Raw genomic sequence first — 19,600 nt, 5'->3', positions numbered from 1 at the left:
TCATATTCATCAGAAACATAATACACTTTCTTTTAAGCTTAAGTGACTCCAAACTGATGGAACAAAACTTGGAAAAACTTTGGAACCTCTGGGGATTTGAATGACTAATCATGGAAGATTTTATTTATTTTTATTATTTATCACTGCACTGTGGAGTGACTGTCAATTTTTAAAAGGAATCCAGTTAGTTGGCTGTAGAGTTGATTAAGTTATACAAAATTCATGCATGCAGTACACTACTTGTTTTATATACAGTCCCCAAATATATTTCTGCAGATGCAAGAAGACAGTTCATATGGTGATATTACAAGATAGTATTTAAACTATTTTAAGAAGATTTTGATATATGTCTAATAAATTAATAAATTGAAGTTGTTCTGTAATGTGCTAAACTTCCTCCAAGCTTACATGCAGGATTGATCACTGGTTATCAGAAACATTTAGTCATAGTTATTTAGGTTTAGTGATTTTAAACACAGAGATGTTCTTTTGAAAATGGCATGGAATAAATCTGAATTCATATGACTCGCCATTTACTGTATCAGCTGCATGTGTAGCTCCAAGACAGTTCAGGATTACATTTACAAACTGAATTGTCTCTTTTTCATCTCAAATGTAGATTGAACATCAGAGAGAAAAAAGAGAACACAGGACAGTGATGCAGATGGGAAATGAAGGTGAGGGGGGAGACTGGAGAGAAAGTTACGGTGATGGAAAAGGCCTGCAGGCCAAACTACTTCCCGCAAAGTGGTTTTCTGGCAAATCTGGTTATTAATTGGTTTCTTATTTACCCTGTTGAACTGAGCCCAGGAGACAGTCATATTGTTATAATCTTCCAGATGATTCATGCTGCTATTGAAGAGCTTTTGGGCAAGAAAGAGGAGGTTGTCTTTGGTGAGCCCACGACTGCTCTGGACTTCAGACTTGAACTTCATGTTGAGAGCCTCACACAGCTGGGACCACATCACTTTGTCTGGCACAGCAAAGGGCACACGTCCTGGCTCTGCAAAAGCGTTGTCCCACAGCACTGTGGCAGTAGCATTATTATCCTGGCTGCCATGCACAATCACCACCACTGGCAAAGATAATGTCTTCACCTGGAATACCAGCTCATTGCCACCTACACTGAAATGAGACTCAAAGAGAATGGTGAACTTCTCCTCAGTCACTGACTCAGCACCACGACGGTCTGAACGCTTGATCCGCTTCAAGGACTATGAATGGATGAGATAATAAGGGAGGGAGACACAAGAAATAGGAAACAGATCACAAATTGACTGTTATTAATAGTTGTCTACATAACAAGACTAAAGACTAAAAATATGAGCTCAGCTATATACTCAGGCAGATCTTCCAAGGGAAATTTACTTAGTAACTTTACTTTCCACACCAGTTATTAAAAGCTAAATCTAGAATTAGTCTTTAGGAAATGTGAGACTTCAATAGATGATGAGGCTCTCTTCCTTAGTTACATTTTCAATAGGAAAAACAACAGTGGGATGTGAAGCTGGAGGTAGATAGTGTGAATCAGTGAAGACATCTCTCACCATGTTGCGGAAATGAGCACTCAGTGTTCCAGTTGCCTGATGATATTCCATAACACAGGAATTGTTCAAGATATCACCGCTGGACTCACTGCCAAAAAAAAAGAAATGGGAGCTAGTTGAATACAAGCCAGTATACCATTGGTGATTTACTATCTCCCACTGAGTGTGTTAATTTTGCACTATGATGATACCAATGATATGGCTCCATCCAGTGGAGATTTTAGATTGGTTTCATGGCTTAATAAAATCTGCTTTTCAAAATTCTGAGATCTATTACAAGCAAACAAATGTACAATGTACACTGAATTACCTAAAACCAAGCAGCCACTTTTTCCTCTGCTGTCCTTGTCTTTAGGTAAGCTTAAACATTTCCTATAATGTTGATAAAATTTCTACCTCTGGAGAAAGTTTTCTCCAACCAAATACTGACAAACTGTAACAAGAATATAAGTAATGAAAGTTGGCTTAGTCACAGATTGTAAGAGCAGCAAAGAAGTCAAATAAGAAGGCTAAAAGCTTTCAGTCCTGAGAGTTGGGTTGAAATTCAGATTTACTTGCCCTTAATTGCTTTAGCATTCAGAATAAACAGTAAAAATATCTTGCCAATTTAATTTTCAAAGTTACAATGATTATGTCTTTATTTAAGAATATTAATGGCATATTTCTATGTATTAATTTCTACTCTTCACATCTTCTGGCAGCTTTTCTTAGTGCAGCATCCTTCAGAATTGTTGGGTTTGGAAACCCACACTTATGGAGGATAGCAAGCCATAAGAAAGCTGGTTCAGGAGAAATGGATTCTGTCTTCCCTTCCTTTGCTTCCTTAGCCTGTAATAAGCATACGTACTTGCGGGTACTCTCATTCTTCAGTAGGGCTTTGGCTTGCTGCTCACTGATGATGGTGGCCTTTACTTGTGGTGGGTTCATGTGAACATTTAACTTTCCACCAACCAGCAGTCGTACTGTCGCTGCAAATTTAGTCTGAGTCTTTAGCACCTGTGGAGGCTGCTTTTCTATTATGAATGTGCTATAATGAGAGGAAAGGGGGAGGAAAGACCAAGTCATTAATTACGGAAGGTGAAAAATAATGCAAAAATAAATGTGCTAGTTTTTGTGACTCAGTATATACATCTCATCAGCAAAGAGAAACTACAAACCCCAATGAATAACACACACACACACACACAGAGAGACATCAATAAAGTATAGGCTTGACTTATGAACACAACAGGGATTGGAATTTTGGCTACCAAGTAATATGGTCTTTCAACACATCACATGTTCAGACCTAATTTTGCAACCATTTTTACTGTGGTCATTAAGTTAATGAAGCAAACCCAACTTCCCAAAATGACTTTGCTTTTCGGAAGCTGGCTGTGAAGGTTGAAAATTGCAATTTTATGACCGCTAGATACTGCAACTGTCATAAAGCAACAGTTGCACCACCAGCCCAAATTGTGATCACATGACTCAGGTGGTGCAGCTGTTGTAATTTTGAGGATGGATCATAGGTAACTTTTTCTGAGGCCATAACTTTGAACTCTCATTAAACAAATGGTCCCAAATCAAGGACTAGTTGAATTCAAATATCATAGCAACAACCCACAACAGGCAAAAGAAGATGTGTAATAACCCATTAGACAAGTACAAAGGCTCTGAAATAATTAGAACTCTAACAGAACCAGAAATAGACTATCTATATAGCATATTCAAGTGCAACAGATACCAAAGCAATAAAAAAGCATTTATTCAAACACTCAACCTATCCCTTGAAGAGGAAAACTCTTGCATATCAAAAATATCCCAGTAACTACCTACAGATACTACACACCCCTTGTAGGAAGCAAGTACATCTAACAACACAATCCTACCTAGTGACTAGTGCAGAAATTATGTCTGTGACCGTGCCATTAACATCTGAGAGCAACTCTTCAATTGGTCCAGGAATAGGGAGCTGCTGGTATAAGTGTTCGGCACGGCGTACTTGTTGGCGGTTCTGGCAAATGAATTCAGCCAATTTTTCGCACCTAGGGAAGAAACTCATTGTATTCTAGTTGGTCAGAAACAATGAAAAATCCTGCAGCATCTGAAAGACTACCATATTAATTCTTGAAAGACTAACAACTTTAGAATTAGGAAAAGAAGAGAGAGCATGTATATAAGGATTAATGAGGCCTAGGAGAAAAAGTATGTGATGGGGAGCACAAAAAGTCTTATGGAAAATGATCCCAGCAAACGACATATTTTCTAATAATGCCAAGACATGCTATCTTCAACCATTATGCTGAATATTTATGAATGTCATTTAAAAAAACAGACAAAGCTCAAACTGCCTTAAACTATACTGTCTGACAGCTACTTCAGATTATAAATTCAAGAGAAGTGTTGTATTATACACAGTCTATGGGCTACTTTTCGCCTTTTTTTACTATCTATCATTATTGCTTATTTGTGTTCAATTAAGTTAGGATATTGGATCAATCTTATAATATAATGTAGTTTTGCATTTCAAGAGATAATCTTATAAAAATAAATGGCCCTGTCAAATTATGTTGTGTAGTAGCCATATATGGTTGTTAAGCATGGCTTTTAATTTTATTATTTCATTTGCTTGTGGATTTTTAATGTTATGAATATGCCGCACAATGCAATTGTTGGATCAACCATGAATTTAATTTGAATTAGCACTGAGCCTGAAGACATAAAGAGAAGGCAGGGATGAGGTTATTTTAAAAAGGGTTCCAAATTCAGATTAATAGTAATATCCTTTCCAGGGGTGGGTGGGTCAATCTATGCGCCAGGATGCAATTCTGAAAATTCTACAGAAAAGATATCAGGAAGTAGGAACTAGTTATAGCAGCCATTATGTTAAGCTGAATGCAAGCCCTCTTGTGACATATCACTGGCAACACTCCTTTCTGACAGCAAGGATTGAAAAATATTCAGCTTATATAGAATGGGATTGGTAAAAAACCATTTACAGATATAACTTGTGAGTAGTCCTCACTTGATTATTGTTTGTTCAGCAACAGTTGGAAGTTACAATGGCACTGAATGAGTTGTACTTATGAATGCAACTCAAAGTTACAGCCATTGAAGCACATAATCAAAATTTGGGCTGCTTATGACTGCTGAATGTTTCAACTCCTCCACTTGGCTATCTTCCCCTATTTCTGTCCTTTCGGTTGTCCTGCACTCTGCACAAGGAGGGAGGAAGAAGGTGGTGAAGGTGAATTGGGGGCTGAAGGGAGTAGTGAGGGGGAGCAGGAGTAAGCAGTGCAGTGCAATGCAACCAATAGAGCAGAGCTGGGGAAGAGATAGGTGAGTGGAGGAAGTTTAAGCAGAGGTGAGCACAAGTCAGAGAAGACTGAATTCAAGAGGGCTGGTCTTAGACCATGTGTGGTAACATAATGATTCTAAGATGATGACCTGCTTAATTCCCCCCCTCCCCAGTTCTGCCTACTCTTCTCCTACATCCTCTTTCCTCTGTAACCCCTGTTCCCTCTCATGCTCTCTACCATGCTTGCAGGCCATCTAAAGGCCCCTCAGGGGGACCGCCATTTCCTGCTAGTTGCTGCCTCCTCTTCCACTGGATCAACTCATCATCCAAGATTATAGTCTGCTGCTTGCGAAGCAAAGCCAGTGTCTGCTGGTGCTTTTCAGCCAGTTCCTGAGGAGTACAAAAAGCATTTTGAATTTGGTATGAACAACAACAAAGCCTAATAGGAATGGAAGTAGAAAGTCAAATTAGGACTTGGGATGAAAGGACTTACTACACGATACTGTTGCAGTGTCTGAGCCTCCCGGTGCAGCCAAGCTTCCAGGGATGACTTCTTTTGCTGCAAAGTAGGTTCACGGACCATACGTTCCTGTGGGCTCAGCTGAGAGAGCTGACTAAATTGGGCTGGAAAGGAAGCATAAAATTATTCCTTGCCTTGAATTACCTAGATCAGCACTCAACTTCCACGTGCCAGAAGAGAGTTCCTTCATTCAAGTTTATCTGTTTGGTTGTTTTAGAGGTCGTACTTAACATATTGCCCATTATGATTGTATGTCATAATGGTGGTTAAACTGATTGGTCACATGACTGACTCGCTCTTACAACATATTTTGTGGCAGCCATTAAGTGAATAGCACAGTTGCAAAGTGAACATCGTAAATGTTAGGTGAATTTCACAATCATTAAGCAAACTAGTGGCTCACTATGGATGAAGTTTTGCCAAAAAACAGGTGCCAGTTTTCAGCAAAACTATTGTAAAACATGGTTATATGATGCTGCCTACAGCTGAGTGTCCTATGTTCAGTCACATGACCATGGAAGGGGATCTGATTGTCAGAATCCAGGTTATAAGTCCCATTTTTTTTAGGTCAATCATAACTTTAAACAATCACTAAATGACTGGCTATAAGTCAAGGGCTACCTGTACTACTTTCTTTAAAAATTCAGTTAAAGAATATTGAAAGGAATACCTTCCATCCAGCTGATTTCACTTTAAACTGGTTCTGCAGAATTTTCAACAGAGGTCTGTTCTAGCCCTACCAGGAGATGCCAGAATTGACAATGGAGTATTTCATATCCAAATGTATGTTCTATTACTCCATCGTTATATGTTAGTATTCGTATTATGAAGACTGGATATTAGCATTAGAACTACAATCTTGGAAATGGCATACTATTCCTCCTCTATTCCCACAGATATACCTTGCAGATGAAGACTCTCTTGGTACTGGATGATGAAATATTCCTGATGCTGCTGAAGCTTTTTCAGCTGATTCTCAGTGTCCTGGGTGAACATGCGTAATTCATCAAAAGTCTGGTTGATCTGAAGATGCTTCTGAGTCTCGGCGTCAGCCATACTGCTGGCCAGTAAAGGGCTCTGTAAATATGGAAATTTAAGAATAGAAAAAAGTATGGATTATACGGCCATTGATTTTGAAGAAGTAAATTTTAAAAAAGAAGTTTTTGCATTTGGTAGGCCTCCCAAACTCTTTGAACGCCTCTTCTTCTTTTTTTAATGGGGCATGCAGATAATTTGGGAGTCCTGCAAAGTGCTCCTGGGGGCTGGAGGGACAAAAACAAGCAAAAAAGGGCCCATTTTTTGCTCATTTTTGCCCCCCCTTGCCCCCAGGAGCACTTTGCAGAACTCCCAAACCCCCTGCACATCCATTTTTGCGAAAGGGGTGGGGTTTCTGGAGGCCAAAAATGCTGTATTCAGTGTGTAAGACTCACCCAGAATTTCACCCTCTTTTGGGGGGGAGGGGGAAAGGTGCATATATACGGTGTGTGTGTATGTATATATGTATGTATGTATGTATGTATGTATGTATGTATGTGTGTGTGTGTGTGTATGTATGTATATGTGTATGTATGTATTGTATGTATATTGTATGTATGTACAATATGTATGTATATGTGTGTGGGTGTGTATGTGTGTATATACATATTAAGTATAGAGGAAGGAGAAACATTTATGCAAGAGGAAGTAAATCATACTCACATTTCTAGCCTCTCGCACCAGACGTTGCTCGTGGTATAGGATGTGTCGAATACAGCGTACTAACTCCAGGGGGCAGTGTTTATATGTATTCTGTAAAGAAAGAGTGAACAACCTAAGAATGGGTAGAAAGAGTGCAAAACTCTGGGCCTTTCGCTCACAGCAAAGCTTAAGGACACCATCTTTTACCATCCAAACTCCTAGCCTCTGTAACTCACCTGCAGCTGAGTGGCGTAATGACCAAGTTTGATCTTTAGAAGGAAGCCGTCCTCACCCACTTGGTGCTCTGCCTTTTTTTGAAGCTCCTGGATCAGTCCGTCCAACAATTGTGCAGCTCTGACACCTTCCTGAGGATTGTCAAGATCTATAGAATCCCTGAAAATTGGATCACAAAGCAGAAGGGTACTGAGGACAACAAAGGAACCTTTCCAAAAGCATCATATGTTGCCATTTCTGGATGTTCACACAATGGGCAGAAATTCTAGGTAGTCCTCGAATTATGACCACAACTGGAACCATAATTTTCATCAATAAGCAATGTGATGTAAAATGTGATGTCATGTGACTGCATTGCTTAATGATGGTTATCACTGCAGTAAAATCATCTGAGGGGAGAAAACCTTATTCAAGAGCAGAACAATGCAGCTAAAGTAATATGCTTCCTGTATAATGCAAGACAAAGGTTTGTTTCAATCATAAAAGATAATGTATCTTATTCTATATCGTCCCTCCGCAAGGCTGAAAATGCTGCTGGACAATCAGGTTTTCACACTCACTTACCATGGCTGGGCTTCAATCCACTGGGAGAGGTAATGGCGAACCTCAATGGGGAAATGTTGTCCGTATAAGGCCTGCATTTGTCTTAGAGCGTCTCCTTGAAGTTGTTGAGCTTGGATCCACACTGCCATAACTTAGCACCTCCTAATGAAAACAAGGAAAAGCATAAAAGCATTGCTTTTGGGATTCTTTCCAATCCCTTAATAATAATGCTGGTCTGGGTCTGATGAGGAAGAAACATTCCTTAGAAAGGAAAAGTCAGTAGCATTCTGAGTTGCTGCCCAAAATTCATAGGGATTTTTTTTTTTAATGGTTATTTCTCAACAGTCTCTGGCTTGGTCCTGCCCATTTTCAAGCTCCATCTTCATTTTGTTGCCCACTCCCCAGATCAAATATGTGGTCCAGTTCTGGTTTTAGAAAACTGCCCACTCCCCAGATCAAATATGTGGTCCAGTTCTGGTTTTAGAAAACTGCCCACTTCCCAGATCAAATATGTGGTCCAGTTCTGGTTTTAGAAAACTAACCTGCTGGTCAACATTTTTACGTAATTTATTTCAAGTATTATATTGTGCTGCAAAATTTGGTATAGGTTAGGCATAAACTGTTTTATATACATTTGAACAGATATAAATAACTGGGTTTTAGAAATAAAATAAAATGGCAACATTCCAGCTGCAGTCTTACACCATACAATCTTGGGTGATCTGGCCAAGGTCTTTTATAGATTCTATGATGTTGAGATATGCATTTGGCACTGGCACCTGCCTAACAAAACATGGTATCAAACAGCAGACAGACTGGTGTATTACATCAGTGAGTCAAGAGGCCTAATACAAGCCATTGCCCACACTTCTTACACTTTTACAATAGCAACTTGTGCCTATAGCTTTTGTGGCTGTTTCCCAGCTGCCCTGACAGGAAGAAACAGTTTCCTTCCAGAAGATCAGCTGTCTCCAGCAGCCTGCTTTCTCCCCCAATCATTGAACAGCAACATCCACCCACACGCTTTTAGGTGTCTAGCAAGAGTGCCAGAAACTACTGGATATGTTACCGAAAGAATGAGTTGGGGGGGGGGGGGGAGACACTTGATGTTTACTGTAAAGGCAAGAAAAACCTAGGAGTAAATAAAGTACAACTGATGAAAAAAGAGAAAATATCCTGAAATAGCCTCCAATTTTATAAATATTTATCTTTAACATTCTGATTCATTTTAAGTCAGGTCTACTTTCTAAATTTCTTACAAATTTATAATATATAAGTATTACTTAAGTATTGCTTAAGAAGCAAGTATTTCTTGCTTCTTAAAATACCTAATTAACATATTACTATCATCCACTGTTAGTTTACTATGTTCTTCATATTGAAAAATAACATAAAAAACCCAACAAAATCGAATCATTTGTTTCACAGAGTTATCCCAATAAGCAGGTATTCTAGTTTAATCAAGAAAGATTCCATTGTCCATTGATTCCAGAAAATAGCTTGGATTTCAATAGAATGGTGTTTAAGCAGGCGTGTCAAACTCACATTGTCATGGCAGCATCACGTGACATATTAGAAACACACACACCCTTTCACTAACCCGGGCACGGGCATGGCCAGCACATGATGCATCCAGCCCGTGGTCCAGGAGCTTGACAGCTCTGTGCTAAAGGAATGACTCTAAAGAAAATGAGCTTCTCAACTTTACATTCCCTTGCCAAGTTAGCCCTTAAGTAGGAAGAAATTTGAATAGATCTCTAAAACTTAGAAGGAAGAAAGTGCTTCCACCTAATGTTTATGATCTCGCTTTTCTTAGTCACCTGCAACAAAATTAAACCTATTAAACAGAGGAGAGAATTTAACAGAGATGTTTTCAATAGTCTCAAAAGACTAATGCCTGAGAAGAGTTGGAAAAATCAGCTCCTGCTGATTTCCTTCTAGTGCTGCTTCTCTATTTCTAAGTCAGTGATTGTATTCCTGAAGCTAAAAACTGAAGATAACATATTTTAAAAAAATATTAAATAACGGATTTGACAGAAACAACAGTTATTTGCTGTACTCAAAAATTCAAATACACCGCAGATAAACTACTTATCTATCCCTATAATGTTAAGCTTTGGGGGTGTGGGGGAGAGGACAGAAGAGGAAATAGAGAATAGCATATCTTACAAGATGTTTTCCAAAAGCAAACCTAAGGGAAAGTTTTTCAAAGTTCCAGTTCCTAAACATTAGACCCGGTTCCAACAAAGTTGGAAGAAACTTTCTTGTATACCAGAATGAACGTTTCTTTTCCTCATTAGCAAATTCACCTGAAAAAACAAACACTGGGATTGTAAAGACATTTAGTTAATAAGAATACAATGCCGTCCAAAGTTGAATCTGAAGTTGTATCCTCCTACAAATGAGAAGCAAGAAATCAAATATTACTTACATATTGATGAAATTTCCTCCCGTTGGAGGCACCTGAATGAAATGAAATTGACCAGCTATTATTCACCCCACAGCTGCTGTTGCAGTGAGACCTGTCCTCTTTGCTTCTTCTCAGTCAGTATTTGGCCAAAGATTGAGCACGGCTGTAGAAGACTGCTGCACTCAAGCAAGTCGCTAGCACTCAACTAAGTCCGTAGCTCTCGTCCTCCGCTTTATAAGCTGAAATCCGTCCTTCAGAAGAACAGTACTTTTGCAAATATGTACATTCAAGGATTCTTGAAGAGCTAAGGCAGATTAGATTCGCAATTACAGTACTAGGAAACGCTTGCCTGGGCAATATTCCAAGGCTACAGTGGTGACAAAACAATCTTTCCTTAGGGTCAAAGCACAGAGTGGACTTGATAATGTATTTTATTTTGGTTTAGATATATGAAAATTAACTTTTTTTGCTAACGCTTCCTAAAATGTGGGGCATAAGCCACAGGGGCTTCAGTTACTGTAGAAGGTCCATGAACCTTTTGCCTGCAATGAGATGGAAAGGAGAGAAATACTGTCTAAATCTAGGAGAACACTAGAGGGAGATGGGAAGCAACAGTATCAACCCATATTCCCTTTAGGCTGCACGCATGTACTACTTTATACATTATATACTGGCACAAAGTTTGCCAAGAAGACTATATAGAGTTACTTATATTAGTCCAACTATTCCTTCCTTTGGCTTACTCTGTAAACCCCTCTCTCACTCCACTCAGCCCGGTCCCATTTGTTGGTTCACAGGCCTCCCTTCCTCTCTGCACAGCCCTCTGTGCAGAGAGGAAGGGAGAGGTGTCCATTCTATAGAGGCAAGCAAGAATTTACAAGTGGTACTAGTTAGTAACCAGAATTAGAACCAACAATTCAGTTGTTAAACGAATAAGTCATTAAGTGAAACTGTGACTATGTTCATGATCTTACTTGAGTTGCCTTTGACTTTACAGCCCTATAAAGGTTATAAATGTAATGATTGTTGTAACATTACTTTTTCATCACTATCATAACTGTGAATAGCTGCTAAATGCGGTGGTTGCTAAATAAGCACTATCTGTAATTAGTTCTACTATTGCTGATTGATCAGACTCAGCAGTCATTATTTTTCAAAGCAAACATCACCATTGGAGGAGAGATCTTCCTTAATGAGGAAGGAAAAACTGGTTGACTTGTGGTTTTAATAACAAATTTTTGTATGCAAATTCTGGTTTTTTTAATGACGTCAACAAGAAATATAAATAAAAACTTTAGATCTGCTGTATATCCAATTACAGCAAAATGAAAAGACCAGCATTGACAAGATTTTCTAATTAAATATTGTGGCGTGATAAATAAGAAAATATATTCCTCTAGACTGAAAAATATCCCCATAATTCAATTAGCATTATGATTAATAAAATACAAATTAAAGTGCTCCTTTGTAATTTGTAACAGCTTTGTTCATTGTGTTTTATTTCAATCACCAGATACCCAAAGTACAAGTGAAGCATTTAGAAGTTATCTTATTCAAATACATGGGAAGCCTAATTACAGGTTACTATAGCTGCCTTATTTCTTGCTTCCTCACTCACTCCATCATTCTGCTAAATTAGATACATACATGCAACCCTTCAAGGTAGTCCATCAAAAAGTACCAATCATGAGAATTAAGATTGGCTTTATTGTAAAGTTACAGTAACAAAATTCTGCAAGTCTAAAAATACCTTTTTCTGGCCTTACTTTTATTCTCCTGAAAACTAGGTAAAGTCATTTCTTAGAAGCTTTAGTCATCACTAATTGTCCTTCGGCTCAGATTTTTACCGGACTGTGGGCACTTCTTCCTATCTTCCCGAGGTGATTCTCATATAGCATTAGACATTAATTTAGCATTCTGAAAATATACTGTGGATATCCTCACAAAACGTGGAAGGTTTGTCATTCATAAAATACCTATCGAAATGGATTTTGGCAAAGGCCTTCTTAGACACAGATTCCATTTGCTATTCAAGCAGGGGTTGTGAGCCCAAGAGGACCTCAAATTGTGCATCTGTTGAGGAGGAACTGCATTTAGGCCTAAAGATGCTACTTATTTATTTATATTACATGTAGAAATTGTCATCTTCCTCATCTTCCTCATCGAGTAAATCTGTGAATCTCCAAGTTCCAGGTGTTCAAACCTACAGCCATTTGATCTTGTTAGGGTTCAACTTGAGGCCATTTTTCCAAATCCAAATACTGGGAGCTCTGAGGGACCACACACAATAGGAGCTTCAGACTTGATTTCCCTTCAACTCTGGTCAATACTGACTGGATCTGACCACAAATCAAGGAAGAAAATGACCTTAACACTAGTCCTAATTCCAACAGACAGAAAAGAAAGAGACTATATTGAAAGGTGCTGAGAGATCAAGGAGAACCAAGATGGTTCCATTACTCTGTTCCAATAAAATGGGCTGTAAACAGAGGTGGGCTGCTATGGGTTCGCCCGGGTTTGGAAGAATCTAACATCCAGCATCAGAGCTTACATCCGGGCAATTAGGACGACTAAAAGAACATACATTGCCTCTCTGATTGCTTCCGCTGAGTCGCGCCCAGCCGCCTTGTTCAGGATAACCCGTTCCCTCCTAAATAGGAGGGATACGAGCGATCCTTTGCAAGGCAGAGCTGAGGACTACGTCCAATTCCTCGCGGATAAAGTTGCTCGGCTTCGGGCGGACCTGGACTCCAATTGCGCAGAACCAGCTGAGGCACCAGGGGATAATCTGGCAGGACATCACTGGATTGACTTTCAAGCTGTTACCCCTGAGGACGTGGACAAGGCCATGGGAGCTGTAAGTACCTCCACATGTGTACTGGACCCGTGCCCCTCCTGGCTGGTTGCTAACAGCAGGGAGGTGACATGGGGCTGGATCCAGGCGGTTGTTGCCGCCTCTCTTCGGGAGGGGATCTTTCCCCCCGCTCTTAAGACGGCGGTGGTGAGACCCCTTCTGAAGAAGCCATCTTTGGATCCAGCCGTCCTAAACAACTATCGTCCAGTCTCCAACCTCCCCTTCGTGGGGAAGGTTGTTGAGAAGGTGGTAGCCTTTCAGCTCCAGCGGTCCTTGGAGGAAACCGATTATCTGGATCCCTTCCAGTCGGGATTTAGGCCTGGCTACAGCATGGAAACCGCTTTGGTCGCATTGATCGATGATCTCTGGAGAGCCAGGGATGGAGGTCATGCCTCCGTCCTAGTGCTCCTTGACCTCTCAGCGGCTTTCGATACCATCGACCATAGTATCCTTCTGCGACGACTGCGGGAGGTGGGGATGGGAGGCACTGTTCTACGGTGGTTCTCCTCTTACCTCTCGGACAGGTCGCAGTCGGTATTGGTCGGAGGGCAGAGATCGACCCCTAGGCCCCTGACGTGTGGGGTACCGCAGGGTTCGGTCCTGTCCCCCCTCCTATTTAATATCTACATGAAACTGCTGGGTGAGATCATTCGACGGCACGGGATAAAATACCACCAGTATGCGGATGATACGCAGCTGTATCTGTCCGCCCCGTGCCAACTCAATGAAGCGATTGACGTGATGTGCCAGGGCCTCGAGGCTGTTAGGGACTGGATGGGGGTTAACAAGCTTGTACTCAATCCAGATAAGACCGAGTGGCTGCTGTGCTTCCCTCCTACTAATTGGCCAAGTGTTCCATCTCTCAGGCTGGAGGGTCAAACAGTATGCCCCTCAGACAGGGTTCGCAATTTGGGAGTCCTCCTGGACCCACAGCTGACTTTTGAACACCACTTGTCAGCTGTGACCAGGGGGGCATTTGCCCAGGTTTGCCTGGTGCACCAGTTGCGTCCCTACCTGAACCGGGAGGCTCTCACAACAGTCACTCGCGCCCTTGTGACCTCCAGACTGGATTACTGCAACGTGCTCTACATGGGGCAGCCCTTGAAGAGTATTCGGCGACTTCAGCTTGTCCAGAATGCAGCCGCGCGAGTGATTGTGGGTGCACCTCGTTTCACCCACGTAACACCTATCCTCCGCGAGCTGCACTGGCTGCCTATTGGTCTCCGGATATGCTTCAAGGCGCTAGTCGTCACTTATAAAGCCCTTCATGGTATTGGACCTGGGTACTTGAGAGACCACCTGCTGCCAATTACCTCCACCAGACCGATTAGATTGCACAGAGCAGGCCTCCTCCGAATTCCATCCGCCGGCCAGTGTCGACTGGCGACTACCCGGAGGAGAGCCTTCTCTGTGGCAGCTCCGACCCTCTGGAACGAACTCCCCGTGGAGATTCGCACCCTCACCACCCTCCAGGCCTTCCGCATAGCCCTTAAAACCTGGCTGTTCCGACAGGCCTGGGGCTAAAGAATCGTTGCCCCTATCTCGAATGGTATGATTGTTGCGTTTTAACTATGTATTGTTTTTGTGTTGTTGTTAACTGTCTGTATCCCCCTTCCCTTGAGTTGTGAGTCGCCCTGAGTCCCTTCAGGGAAAAGGGCAGCATACAAATGAAATAAAACTCAAACTCAAACCTGTAGCTAATGTTATGGCTGGTTCAGAGAATCTCCAAATCCCACCCCTGGCTGGCCCCACCCACCCCACCCATCCCCGGAGTATCCATGCACTCCATTTTGGATGTGAGGTAAGTGCAGGACACGTGCGGAGGCTTGGGGAAGGCTGCCGGAAGTTCTGGAAGGTTGGAGATGGGCCCAGAGAGCGTCCAGAGTCTGAGGGAAGCAGTTTTTGCCCTCCTGGAGATTCAAGGAAAGCCTCCGGAGCCTGGGGAAAGTGAAAATGCCACCTCCCCATGGTGCAGGAGGCCGATAGACCATGCCCACCATGGCCACACTCACCAAGCAACTGGGCAGAAAACTTGTTTGCTGAAATTTTTGATGCTCACCCCTGTAAACTAGATTTAGTTACTCTTACAGGCTATTATTGAGAAAAGATTGTTAGATGGAAAAAGCATGTATTACTTCTTGTTTCACTGGAAAACATTTTTTTAATTCAATAATTATCATCATAATGACAATAGCCAAACACCCACCTAAAACACCAGAGATCTTCAAAATGCCTGTGGAAGATTTTCAAATACGGTCAAAGATACTCATCTGTTGCTAGTTCTCAACAGCTCATATTTAGAACATAATTTGCTCCCTTTCAGAATAGAGGCCTGCAGGTAGCAAGATGAATATCTATGTTTAGAGACATTATTTTTTATGAATTTGTCTAATCCTCTTTCAAAACTATCTAGACTAGTGGCCATGAGTAGTACATCTAAAATTGTACAATAACAAACACATTCCTTTTCTAAAATGCAGTAGCCAGAACATAAGAACATTTTAGGCTAAGATTTTTTTCCTCAAGTAGGAAATTCCAGTATACATTTGTTATAGATGCAATGAAAACCAAACAAAACTGATGAGGCGTACAACTGTTGCATCTCCTATAAGCATGCAACACAAAAATAAAGTTAGGAAAGTTATAGTTGTGTTACAGGCTTGGATAACACCTATGTTTTATATAAAGGTCAAATTAACATGATACATACTTTAGTTACACAATAATTTATTAAATTTATTTATTTTATTATTTATTTATTTTATTTATTTATTATTTATTTATTTATTTATTTATTTATTTATTTATTATTTATTTATTTATTTATTTATTTATTATCTATCTATCTATTAAATCAATTTATAGGCCGCCCAATCCCGGAGGAATAAGCATATTCGCAGATAAGAATATATGTTAAAAAAAAGAAGCTACCACTTTTCCACCTTATGTCATGGCCTTCTTCTGCTTTATACAAAATTCTCTATAACCCAGCTCTATGTAACTCTTTTTAACAATCATTTCACCACACGAATCAATGTAACTACTTCCTTTTTCAAACAAAGTACAAAAAACACACTATCATTAAAAAGGAACTTGTAAGTGTAGCAAGCAAATACTGGAACTATAGGTTCACCCCCAACCAAACTTAAATTAAGATGCTAACATACATCTTATTACCACAATTAGGAACAAAATTTCCATTGTTAAGCAAGGTAGTTCTTAAGTGAGTTGTGCCCAATTTTAATACCTTTTTTGCCATGTTTATTAAGCATATCATTGCAGTTGTCATGTGAATTACATAGTTGTTGGCTTCCTTTATTGAATTTGCTTGTTGGAAATTGTCTGGAAAGGTTGAAGGTCAATTACGTGATCCCAGAATCGCCATGGCAAATATATGCTGATTGCTAAATGCCTGAATTTTGATCACATGACCATGGAAATGCTGCAATAGTTATATGTACGAGGACCAGTCATAAGTCACTTTTTTCAGTGCCACTGTAACTTTGAATGGTAACTAAATGAATACTTGTAAATTAAGAATTACTAACATATACATATTAAAGCACATTCAGAGGTAATCCTATTTCCAAATTCTCCATTGCACTAAACATATTTGTAAAATTAGTGTGCCTTACCACTAATTTTATGATCCAGTAGTTTTAGCAATAGGCCCGGGGGAACTTGCAACCTTTTAATAGCTGCTCTGTGCATCTGATCCCAACCATGCCAGAGAAGCAAATGCTTTGGCTCATTTTGTTGTCCCATCCCCCTCCACCAAACACTTTTGACCGGACTCATTGCACAATCAGTATGTGGCTTTTGGAGCATCCTGCTCTGAATGTAGAAACATATAGAGTGAAGAGAGGGAAGTGAAACCACAGAAAGGTATTAGGCTATGCCTATCCTCATAGTTGTGGGAGACAAATAATGTGAGAAGTGATTCCCCTGCATCTATTTTCAAACCAAATAATTTGGTCAAGTTTTGCAATGGAGTGCCAAAGTTTTCAAAAAAAACCAACAACCCTATGGTTGCTGCCCTCCCTCAAACCCCTTCAACTTCTTTTATAAGAAGAAAATGAGAACTGGGGGTTCAAGATTGTCAGAACACATAGCCCACCCCACTCCTATTTCAAATAAAATAACCTGCCCTTTAAAAGTCATCCTTAACATTTCTGCAGACATAGAAGAAATGCTAAGAAGAAAGGATGTAAAAAGGGGATATACCATAAGTGCAGAGCTTGCAATTAGAGACGTCACAAGCAGGCATGTTTGGCCGTCAAGGAAGGTCACCGCTTATTTAATTTTCAAAACAGGATAGCTATTTGGGAATTGTTTTAAAAAGCCACTCTGTGTTGCATAAGATGTAAAAGTAGACAGCAATTGATTGGCCTCCTGTCTAATTGAATATATATATTTATTGGGAAAACAAGCAAAACGTTTATCAATTAGGGAAAAGAAATATGCAAATACTGACTCCCACACAAAATGTTTAAAATAAAAAACATATACTCTCCACACCTAAGATATTGAAGTGTTTGTTGAAACAGTTTGGCTATAAACAGGATTTAAAATACTGAATGCATGTATGTATGCAATTAAAAGGAGAGGGGTGATTTTGTCAGATTATAAAATAAGACCAAGTTAAGGCCATATTATTGTTTTTAGTGTACCATGGAAAACAGAATTGTAAAGCCAACCCGTTTTGCCAAAGGTACAAACGTCAAATGGTAGACTGAAATAAACAGGGAATAAGCCTTCTAGTAGATTAAGTTGTGGTGTGGGTATTTTTGCTTTTGCCAATTAATATAGGACACTTTCTATTCTACTGTCTGGATCAGTCAGAAGGGAGAACCTGTTTTATCAGTAGTCTACTCCAGCCATATCATACAGGAAGTAGTACTTGCAAGAAGCTGCCACCACCAACATTTTCTTTGGAGGGAAAAACAACTAAAAGGTGACACATCTTCTGTCAATTGACAGAAGCTTATAACTGTCCTGACACAAGCAAGCAAGTATTTATTAAAGCCCTATTCTCTTACCAAGTTGTCTTTCTTTGACCTCTTCTAGAAGTGGCTGGCCTATTTCTGTCCTACAACAAAAGCTAGGAAAAGACTGGATAACGTGGGAGTTAGAAAAACAAAAGTGCAACATTTCTAAATTTCAAAATCTGAGGATGAAATTAAAAATTGGCCTGCTGTACAACAGAAACTAGTACCAAAAGACAAATTGGGAAAGTATAGAAGATAGCAGGTAATGCTGTATTTTGTCCTACTCATAGATACAACACGATTGGATAATCCTAAACCAAAAGATTAAACATCTGAATATCCATACTTCCTCCTGTCTCTTTCAACATACTACAAAATATTTGAAAACACACGAAATTAGAATTCAGGGAATTGCTGCATAGCTTAAAAAATAAAGGTAAAGGTTCATCTCGCACATATATGATAGTCGTTCTCGACTCTAGGGAGCTCATCTCCAGTTCAAAGCCAAAAAGCCAGTGCTGACTGAAGACGTCTCCATGGTCATGTGGCCGGAATGACTAAACACCAAAGGTGCACAGAAACAAGCCTGTTTCTGGCCTCTGCAGCCCAGGGGAGGACGTTTTTGCCCTCCTGGAAGCTCATGGAAAGCCTCCAGAGCCTGGGGAAGGTGAAAAATGGGCCTACCGGAAGTCTGAAAATGGGCCTGTTGCTGGCCTCTGGAGGGCCTCCGGAGCCCGGGGGAGGCCATTTTCAACCTCCCAGAGAAAGCCACCAGAGCCTGTGGAGAGCAAAAATGCCCATCCAGCAATCAGGCAGAGAATCGGCTGCTATCTTTTTTCAATTCCATCCCTGTACTGAGCACAATATTAAAGTACCTTCTTAGAAATTTGGTTATTAGGAAGTAACCCTATTAGGAAGTATTACAGACTTGAAGGGAAAATGGTATTCCCAAGTGTTCAAACTTGCACATTAGCACTCCTATTTACTCCAAAACACTTTTTCTGCTCTGAACTCAGACCTTTGTCCACGCTTATTAGGAAGTCAATAGACTCTGAACTGTCCTGCAGGAAAAGGTTTATATGTAGGAAAATTAGAAAAGTGGGGTGTTTTTGTTCTAGAAATTTGCAGTTACTTAACATGTAGCAATGATCTTGTGAAGATAATGGAGTGAATATGTGTCTGCTGAAGTGCATAGCCCACTAGCAGATACAGAAAAGTGACAGGTTAGTAATTGGAGTCCAGATTGACATAGGTTGCAAAATACACATGACCTTTAACACCCACTTACTTCTCCCAATTTAGAATACTACACACTAGCATGTTCCTCATATTATCATTGTAACAAATATACTGTACTCTACTCACTGTCAAATCCCACTGAGCAGCAAATACAATAAAAAGTCCTGCCGCCACAATTACACACAAAATATCTGTTAGTGCAGATTCTATTCCGGGTGGGTGGGTAGGGGAGCATGCTATTAAGACCATCTAATATTGAATAATTATACTTTGGGCATGGAATCTTCATATTCTAGATATGTTAAAGG

At 40.2% G+C, this 19,600-nt stretch overlaps 1 protein-coding gene across 2 annotated transcripts in view; it reads right to left on the bottom strand.

Annotated features, from left to right (window-relative positions):
* Positions 1-19,600, bottom strand: part of LOC106541154 (signal transducer and activator of transcription 5B) — a 46,934-nt gene that overhangs the window by 8,211 nt on the left and 19,123 nt on the right. For both annotated transcript variants that reach the window (XM_087713531.1, XM_014056509.2), the window contains exons 2-11: positions 7,823-7,963; positions 7,261-7,417; positions 7,046-7,135; positions 6,250-6,424; positions 5,321-5,451; positions 5,066-5,217; positions 3,419-3,574; positions 2,395-2,574; positions 1,548-1,635; positions 792-1,214 (exon numbers count right to left, since the gene is read on the bottom strand). In XM_087713531.1, coding sequence (XP_087569657.1) covers positions 792-1,214; positions 1,548-1,635; positions 2,395-2,574; positions 3,419-3,574; positions 5,066-5,217; positions 5,321-5,451; positions 6,250-6,424; positions 7,046-7,135; positions 7,261-7,417; positions 7,823-7,950 — 1,680 coding nt within the window. In that variant the 5' untranslated portion in view covers positions 7,951-7,963. The remainder of the gene's footprint in view (positions 1-791; positions 1,215-1,547; positions 1,636-2,394; positions 2,575-3,418; positions 3,575-5,065; positions 5,218-5,320; positions 5,452-6,249; positions 6,425-7,045; positions 7,136-7,260; positions 7,418-7,822; positions 7,964-19,600) is intronic.

Source organism: Thamnophis sirtalis, unplaced genomic scaffold (assembly GCF_051295495.1).
Source record: "Thamnophis sirtalis isolate CommonGarterSnake01/CBP01778 unplaced genomic scaffold, rThaSir2_p1.2 scaffold_4, whole genome shotgun sequence".
Taxonomy (NCBI): domain Eukaryota; kingdom Metazoa; phylum Chordata; class Lepidosauria; order Squamata; family Natricidae; genus Thamnophis; species Thamnophis sirtalis.
The sequence above is the reverse complement of the archived record's forward strand: the minus strand, read 5'-3'. Positions and strand labels throughout refer to the sequence as shown.